Here is a 9,441-nt window from a genome sequence, read left to right on the forward strand (position 1 = left end):
TGGACTGTGGACTTTACAATCCAACCTTCTCCCTAACTCTTTTACAACCAGATATTAAAGGTACATTTGAATTTGATTATTATTCCAGGCACAGAAGATTTCACATTTTATCATGCTCGCTCATCCCACAAATGCATGACATGTATTCTTAAAAAAAATAAAGCCTGTCTAATTGTTAACATAAGCTAGGCCCTAGCTTATGTTAACAATTAGACAGGCTGCTAGGGCACCCTCTTACAAATTGTACATTTGTTAGGCTACATTTAAAAAGGAAATAAACAGGATTTACAGTGGTATACAAGTTATTGCCAAGAAGCATTGTTAATTAAAACAGAAATAATCTACCAAACACACATTTCTGAACTTTCTTTTATTTGTTATATTAGATATTTTAACTCAAAAGCTCTGGACTGTGACCTGGAGACTCAGTGACCATCTACTGTCATCTAGTGGTTATTCAAAGGTACACCACTTCTCTATTTTATGGGAAAGTGACCACCACCAGTACGTGCGCGCGCGCGTCAGTGTGTGTGCGTGATGGGAACACGTCATAATTATGCGACACGGCGTCTGCTGCAGAGTTCTGAAGGACGTAAATATCAGCATGAGTGGGATGATAGTATTATAAAGGTTGGTTTCATATAATGTCTACAATTAAAGAATCGATACAACCAGGTTACTAGGTGAACACATTAACTTAAAGTATGTAGTCATATAACATGTTAATTGGCTGTAGCGTAATGGTAAACGTAACTAGCTATAACGGTAACCTCACGAATCAGTTCACGACATCTGACATTTGTTGTATTATGGAAAATATCCTAGTAAACGTTTATTCTCGTCTTCTCTACAGTGTTATATTGACCTCGTTGTAATGGCGGTGTCTTCTCTAACTCGCGCTCTGCGGACGCTGTCTCTGTCCCAGTCCCCACAGGTAAGTCTACAATGTTGATTGATTGATTCATTGAAATATTTATTAACAGTTTGCAGAATTACAGTAAATTTCAAGCAATTCAATTTTCAATTCAATTCAATTCAATTCAATTTTATTAAAGTGTCAAATCACAACAAGTTGTCTCAAGACACTTTACAACCAACAAAGATCCACCCAGAGCAAGCAATATTACGACAATGGTAACGAAAAACTCCCCTTTAGGAAGAAACGTCAGGCAGAACCCGACTCTAGGGTGGGCGGCCATCTGCCTCGACCGTGTCGGGGGGGGGGGGGGGGGGGGGGGGTAGAGGGGAATAGGAAGAAAGAATAGAAGAGAGATAGACAGGGTGGGCTCCATGGAGGGGCCTGGTCCACATCTGGTCCAGGTCGTGCACTGTGAGGCCGGGTCCACGGTCACACTTCTGGTGGGCTCCATGAAGTGGCCTGGTCCACGGTCACACTCGGCAGTCAGTTAGGGGTTAATATTAGAGGTCCACGGAACTGCGAAGTGGAGGACAAAAAGAGACTCCGGGGAAGGATTCCCCGGATGTTGGGTTAGTGGCAGGCCTTACTGGAGCCTATACAGTGTATATTACAAGCACTGCTGGGAGACTGCTGGGCTCCGTGAAGTGGCCTGGTCCATGGTCACACTCGGCAGTCAGTTGGGGGTTAATATTAGAGGTCCACGGAACTGCGAAGTGGAGGACAAAAAGAGACTCCGGGGAAGGATTCCCCGGATGTTGGGTTAGTGGCAGGCCTTACTGGAGCCTATACAGTGTATATTACAAGCACTGCTGGGAGACTGCTGGGCTCCGTGAAGTGGCCTGGTCCACGGTCACACTCGGCAGTCAGTTGGGGGTTAAATATTAGAGGTCCACGGAACTGCGAAGTGGAGGACAAAAAGAGACTCCGGGGAAGGAGTTGGATTAGTGGCAGGCCTTACTGGAGCCTATACGGTGTATATTACAAGCACTGCTGGGAGACAAACCCACACAAACAATGTACAATCATGGTATTTAGCAGACACACACAGCACAGGTGCGGGTTTGGTGGGAGGTTCCCCTTACTCAGTTCTCACCCTTATGACTTTATCGGGTGAGCGAGTACTGGAGACAAGTCTAGCTATAGGCTTTGTCATAGAGAAAGGTTTTCAACCTAGTCTTGAATGTGCAGAGCGTGTCAGCCCCACGGACCGAAGCCGGGAGAAGGTTCCACAGCTGAGGTGCCTGGGACCTAAACGCCCTGCCTCCTATTGTAACTTTTGATATTTTTGGGACAGTAAGCATATTTGCATACTGTAAACGCACTGTTGTTCTATTTGGTTTGTAGGGATCGATGAGTTCTTTGAGATATTGTGGTGCCTGACCATTGAGAGCTTTGTAGGTGAGGAGAAGAGTCTATTCTGTATTTAACCGGGAGCCAGTGTAGAGAGGCCAGTGAAGGAGTGATATGGTCTCTTCTTCTGGTACCTGTTAGCACACGCGCCGCAGCATTTTGAACTAGCTGTAGGCTTTTCAGAGACTTACTTGGGCAGCCTGACAATAGCGAGTTGCAGTAGTCCAGCCTTGAGGTAACAAATGCGTGGACAAGTTTTTCTGCGTCATTTTTGGACAGGATGTGCCTAACCTTTGCAATATTACGCAGGTGAAAAAAGGCAGTCTTTGAGATTTGTTTGATGTGAGATTTGAAGGACATATCTTGATCAAAGACAACTCCCAGATTCTTTACAGTGGCCTTGGAGGCCAGGGTAATGCCATCTAGGAAAAAGTTCTCGTCGGCTAGTTTGTCTCTTAGGGGCTTAGGGCCAATAATGATAACTTTCGTTTTGTCAGAGTTGAGGAGTAGGTAATTACGGGTCATCCAACTCTTTATGTCTTTAAGACATGCTTGAAGTTTGACTAGTTGGTCCGTTTCGTTCGGTTTCATCGAAGCACAACTCAATACAAAGACTGTTAACTGTGAGTGGACAGAGTGGCAACACAGTATGTGAATTTAACGAGAGTGTCAGTCAGTGTACTAAATCATAATGGAATGTTGAGGAGTGAGGACTTTACTGTGTAGCACGAAATGATCAAATATCACTGGTGGAAACTAAGTACTGTACAAGTTTGAGGTATTTGACTTTACTTGAGTATTTTCGATTTACAGTACTTTTATTTCTACTCCATTACATCTCGGATCCAAATATTGTATTTTTACTCCACTACATTTATTTGAAAACTAGTTACTTTGTAGATTTTAATTATTACAAAACATGCATTAACTTAACCACTTCAGCCCTATATACATTTGGAAATGGCAGATCGACAAGCTCACAATGCGTTGCGACCATAGGGTTGCGACGCATTGAACTTGTAGCTTTCCAAAATATTTTCATACATTTGAAAACTTGAAATGGGACATTCTGCATAATGAGTACTTTTACTTTAAGTACATTTTGAATTCCAGACTTTTACTTTTAACAGTAACAGAGTATTTATTGCAGTATTGATGCTTTTACTTAAGTACAAAAGTGAGTACCTTTTCCACCACTGCCAAATCTCCTGTTTCCACTTTCCAGGTGCTGGGACAGGCTGTGCATAGAACAACTCACACCATCTTCATGACCCAGTCACCAGTAACTGTCCTTGGCACATCACCACTATGCAGAGGGTTCCTCACAACAGCCACTTTGGACCAGAACCGGAGAGATTGGAAGGAGACGCAGAATGCAGGGAAATACACCATCAGACCCATGGGGTTGAAGAAGACAGGGGGCAGAGATCACTCTGGTATATAGACGGACTGTTGTGTTTAAAATATCTTCTCTAAATCATGACAGTTTTCTGGAAAACGTATTCTGTGGTGTTCAAACTTTTTCATGTCAATTATCTATTTGGCCGCAGAACCCCATCTGAAAATGTTTTGTTCCAGGGATCCCCCAGAAGCAAATGAGTTAACTTAAAACGTTTGCTTTGAAAGAATATATATTCAAAGAATTGCTACAAACTTTCACAAAAAAATTAAAATAAAGCAGATCTACAAGCTTGTAGCGTGGCACTCAGTGTCGCACTATTAGCTTGTAGATCTGCTATTTTTCAATAGATAAAGTTTAAAAAATAATGGTTAAAGTGGTTTAAAGCTAAGGTGACACAGATTGTAATGATTTGCTTTGCTGGGTTTCACATTTACACTGTTATCTGTCACTCAGGAAGGATACGGACACAAGGCATTGGTGGTGGACACAAACAATTATTTCGCTGGGTAGACATCCATCGATTTCCCCTAGAACCAGAAAAAGACAAGCCGGTCTTTGATGAGAAGGTTGTTGAAGTCCGTTATGACCCGTGCAGGTGAAATTAAAGTCCTCATTTACCCAAATGTCATTAAGATGTCCTAAAAACGTAAGTAATCGCACGCAACTGACCCTACTACTGTTTGGCCTTTCTTTTTCTGAGTAGAACCGCAGATATTGCTCTAGTAGCTGGGGGCGAAAAGAAGCGATGGATCATTGCTACAGAGAAAATGCAGGTCGGAGATATCATCAAAACATCTTCAGTTATTGGACGCATGGCAGGTATGAGATCCACCTGGCTGGCAGCTTGTTTGGTTAAACTGCCTCACTTAGCCACTTACCATTGAGTCCCCCAGGTGTCTTTAACCCTTGAACTACCATTGACGGATTGGATCAATAAATCCAAACCTTCCGTTGAAGGAATTGACGGGCTGGTTTAATTCCCTATAATCGGGAGCTTAATGTAGCAAAATTTAGCATCTTTTGGCTAATTTGGCTAACGGCCGATGTAATCTTCCTAATACCGGCCGAAATCCGCGCGTGCATGGTCGATCACGCACGCGCGTGATCGCGCATGCATCGCTGCGTAAAATGCGATGTTTTGGGCTTGATTAGAGCTTAATTTGACTTAGTTATGAAAAATACGATGATAGCTTAGCATTCCGGACATCTGATAGTGTGGCACATTAGCAAAGATACTACCGGATATTTTGATCGCAAACCGGAAGTCGTCATCGCTCACTCGCTCTATTTGGTCAGAATGGGCATAATGGTGACGTTACCGCCACCATCAGGACTGATTGTCCCAATACTATGGTCTTGCCCCGTCAAAATGAGATATAGGTCTTCATTCACAACGGCGTTTACGCTCATAAAGTGACGTTACGTGAGCGGAGCGTGAGCGGACAGGCATTTACGTGGATTCCCACATTACGTGGGAATTCATGAACTTGAACTTGACGTTGGTTGGTCGGAAATTCCGCATAAAGCTGCGCCGGACGCGGACAGCAGCATGCTGCCAAGCTGAACCAAGTCCAATCTGGGTGAAATTCATTGGAAAATGAATATAACGGCGCGGTGCGCCCGGCCTTGGTCAGGGACAGACAGAACAGAACACGGCCCGGCCCGACTTGGCTCTATCGTTCACACTTCACAGATATGCCGGTCTGACAGACAGACAGCAGACGGAGTCACTAGGGCAAATTAGCCCTATATAAAAAATAGAAGACCACATTAGCCTATTTGAATGAATGGCATCAGCGTGTTTGAAAGTCAGCCAGTCATATCATACTAGTTTTAAGCCAGCTCACCTTCACTCGCGCTTGTTCACAAACATGACGGACAGACAGACAGACAAGAAAGGCTGTTGATGATGATTATTATTACCACTGTAACTCGCTGATCAGCATGTTGACAGAGACTCAGCCAATTCAAGTTTCACGTAGGCCTAAATGCCTTTGCTGCAAGCACTTATCTGCCTCCATTTGCGTCGTGGTATTAATTTATAATAATGTATATTGATCACATGCGGACGCCACACAGAATAGCCAACTCTTACCTGCAGCTGAGGAAACATACAACGTAGTTGGATCGGATGAAATATAGCCTTTAGTCCAAATCCCTCAAGAAAAAAAGAAAGAAAATATGTCCATGCATGTCCATATATTTGCTTTCCAAATCCGACAGTGCAGGGCAGGGAATCAATCACCGCAGTAGACTAATCAATAGGGCCTTTTATCATTGCCGAGTTTTAATATAGCATTTGGTCGTGTGGTGAACAGTACAAATTAACTTCTTTCTCATTATGTGAAAGGCCTAACTGTAACATCAGTTAACTTATTAACGTTCTGACATTTAACAAGGAGTGAAGCAATGCGTGCCAAGTTGGCATGTTTCGTTTATAATTATATACATATAACTTGTGCTGTTTGCTTGAAGATCTGTCCGTGCAGAGACCCGCCTTAAATGAACTGCTCTACAAGCTCATCGCGGCTGTTGTATATAATTTAAAACTTGGGAATCCTCTGTGCAGTCTATGATGACGTATTTCGATATTTCCTGTTGCCTTATATGGTCGTGGATGTTCCATCAAACCAGGCGACACCAGGCGAATCGCTTGGAAAAAATGCGGAAAAAAGGGCTGCTATTGGGGGTGGCACTCCAAGGGTTAATAGGCCTTTTCCCCACCAAATACCTTTGCCAAAAACAGCTGATCTACAAGCTCATAATGCGTGTAGATTGGCTTTCCGCCGATTTCCGCTGAATGTTTGTCCTCAGAATAGGGCTTCTAGGATGCATGTGGTTGAAGGTGGTTTAATGCTTGGCTCCATGTCTGCGCACTTGTCATTGGCGGGATATAGGTCTAACTCGCTTCCTCAAGAGGCACAGAACAGGAACATTTGACATACTGTGGACAGTGTAATGTAGGATGTGAAAACATTTCTTAGTGCGTTTCACTTAGGTCGCATTCTCACCTCTACTTTGGTAGACTCAATGCGACTGCTTGGAGAAGTTGCATCATTCTTGCGTTCACATGCTGAATCGAAGTCAGGTGTGCTTTGAAGCAAAGCGAAACCCCTGTTCATTGGCGAACTAGAATTAAATGAGATTGTTTGATCCGTATCAGACTTTGAATGAGCCTTCACACCTGCCAAACAAAGCAGGATTCGTTTTAATCACAGCAAAGCATTCTGGTGTGAATGCGACCTTACTGTGTCAGATTACACACGTGACTTCACTCTAATTATCTCAGATCTTCCACTGCTCAGTCTAGAGATGTGAATTTTATGAACAACTTCATGACAACACAGTATGTGACATTCTTTCACCAGCCCTAGTTAACACCTGACAGTTTTGGTATGCGTTACCTTTGATACCAAAATAGAAAATACTAATGCATTTGTCATAACTCAGTTTCAGCCAACGAGGGTGATTCCCACCCACTCGGAGCTCTTGCTGTTGGTACATTGGTGAACTGCCTGGAAATATACCCAGGAAAAGGAGCCAAGTACATACGTGCTGCAGGTGATTATCATTTACAAACTAAGATTTTGCACAATTATAGGCCTATGTTTCTTACTACTTATGTTATGGGAATACAGAAAGCAGCCTAAATCAAACTCATTGGTATTAGGGATGTCCCGATACACTTTTTTCACTTCCGATCCCTCCATTTCTGTGTTAACCGATACCAGTGTCGTGATCTCGTGTTGTTTATAGCAGACTCCTCACTCAAATGTGCACTTGCACGTTGGGCAACTCCATCAGTTGCCATTGTCAACTGATCGGTGGTTAGACTGGCATATTCACTGATACCGATAAGACAAATAAGGGCCGATCCGATACTTTCAGTACAGTATCGGGACATCTCTAATTGGTATTAGTAGTTACAGTAACCTTTTGATAACTCTACCTCAGTTGAATACTAAAAGGTATTGTTCTTTGCTCAAGGCACATGTGGCGTACTGCTCCGAAAAGTCAATGGAACAGCCATTGTTCAGCTCCCTTCAAAACGGCAGGTTCAGGTAAAAAACTATATTTACGGTATATTTGGGCGCTGTCAAAGAACAAATGCATTTTACTTCAATCTATGAAATTATGTCACATACACAGGTACTGGAGACCTGCATGGCAACTGTGGGCCGCGTTTCCAACATCGATCACAATATGCGGGTTATTGGCAAAGCGGGTCGCAATCGGTGGCTTGGCATTCGCCCTTCCAGTGGCTTGTGGCAGAGGAAGGGAGGCTGGGCAGGACGCAAGATCAAACCATTACCACCGATGAAGAATTACCTCAACCTGCCCTCGTTTGCAGCAAGAAAATAACATGGACAATATCAACTCGACTCTCGATACTGTATGTTTGGGACTGGCATTAGTCTCGCAATTTCCAAATGCTTCATCGTACAGTCTGGACCAACGGAAGAGCTATCATGAGTAAGCGATAAAGCGGAAGTGGAGCCTCCTCCCCACTCTGTTTCGTCTTTACAGTCACGCAAATTTAGCTTGTTGCTTAGCAGAAAAGAAAATACAACAATAAAATGTAAAGATATTTTAAAATATATTTTCGTGAACGGAAATGGTAGCTTCCTTACTCAGCTCATGGGGGCTATAGTTCCAGACTATAGCATTTGGAGATTGTGGAATAGTTGTCTGGCTACGTGAGACTAGGACTGGTATTGACACCACCAGTTCTCACCGGACACATGTAAAAAGATGGATCTTGCATCGTAATCGACTATAGTTTGTCATTAGAATTATGTATTGAGTGGCTCAATTGGTCATGGGGGGAAATATGAACCAAATAAATGTTTGTTTGTACAGAAGATTAAAAATTTTATTAAACACAACTGCTTGTGAGAGCATGGAAAGAAACAAAACAATATAAAATTCCAAAACATATTTACATCTAGTAAAACATGCAAAGAGTAACCCATATTTTTAGTGGTAAATTTAAAAATACTGTCATGTCATTTAAAATAGGGTTTGTGCAAAGACACTGGGTGGCATTTCAAGTAGACCTCGAATTATATTTGGTCCTGCGTCATGTCGTACACCGCAAATAGATCTACAGGCTCTGTCGCGCTGCGACATGTGCTTGTAAACCGGCTATTTGACGGTGCGAGACACCTGTGAGGCGCCAAGTATAAATCGGGCATAACGGGATCAATGAGACGGCATGTTTTAACCCTGGAAGTTTGACCTCTAATGCAAAAGTGATTTCCTGTATTGTTAAATTGAAACATTGCAGTAAGGTTAGCCAGCTCATTGATCCAGTAATATAAAACACCCCCATGCTACCTCTAGATTTAGGGCAAAAAAAAAAGAAACGAGGTCAAACACATTGAAATACGCTTGTTGAATTGTGCCCTTAATGTTATTTAAAGGGCTAGCTCACATGAATTTCCCCCTATCCACACAACTGCCTTGGCTAGCACTTAATAGCCCAGGTATACAAAATATACAAGGGCCAGGTCATCCGTATCAGTTAACCCATTTTGGGCGGGAACCCCTTTGTTTTAAACATGTTATAATTTAGCTATTGAAAAATAGCAGATCTACAAGCTCATAGCGCGCCACCGAGTGGCGCGCTATGAGCTTGTAGATCTGCTATTTTTGAAAAATCATGAAAATATTTATTTCAGAAAACTTAGAAGGATTTAGAAGATTTTTTGTTAATTTCGAGGTCAGGCCAAAATGGGTTAAGAGAAGATAGTGAACACTTCAAAACGAA

The 9,441-nt window shown here is 42.7% G+C and overlaps 1 protein-coding gene across 1 annotated transcript; it reads left to right on the top strand.

Annotated features, from left to right (window-relative positions):
- Positions 1-637: 637 nt before the first annotated feature.
- On the top strand, positions 638-8,692 carry mrpl2 (mitochondrial ribosomal protein L2). Its single transcript, XM_079512687.1, has 8 exons — positions 638-683; positions 854-934; positions 3,495-3,705; positions 4,125-4,266; positions 4,375-4,490; positions 7,122-7,232; positions 7,659-7,732; positions 7,821-8,692. Exons 2-8 carry the CDS (start codon positions 875-877, stop codon positions 8,031-8,033), a joined length of 927 nt encoding a protein of 308 aa, XP_079368813.1. The 5' UTR covers positions 638-683; positions 854-874; the 3' UTR covers positions 8,034-8,692.
- The last annotated feature ends 749 nt before the right edge of the window (positions 8,693-9,441 follow it).

Source organism: Electrona antarctica, assembly GCF_951216825.1.
Source record: "Electrona antarctica genome assembly, chromosome: 10".
Lineage (NCBI taxonomy): Eukaryota > Metazoa > Chordata > Actinopteri > Myctophiformes > Myctophidae > Electrona > Electrona antarctica.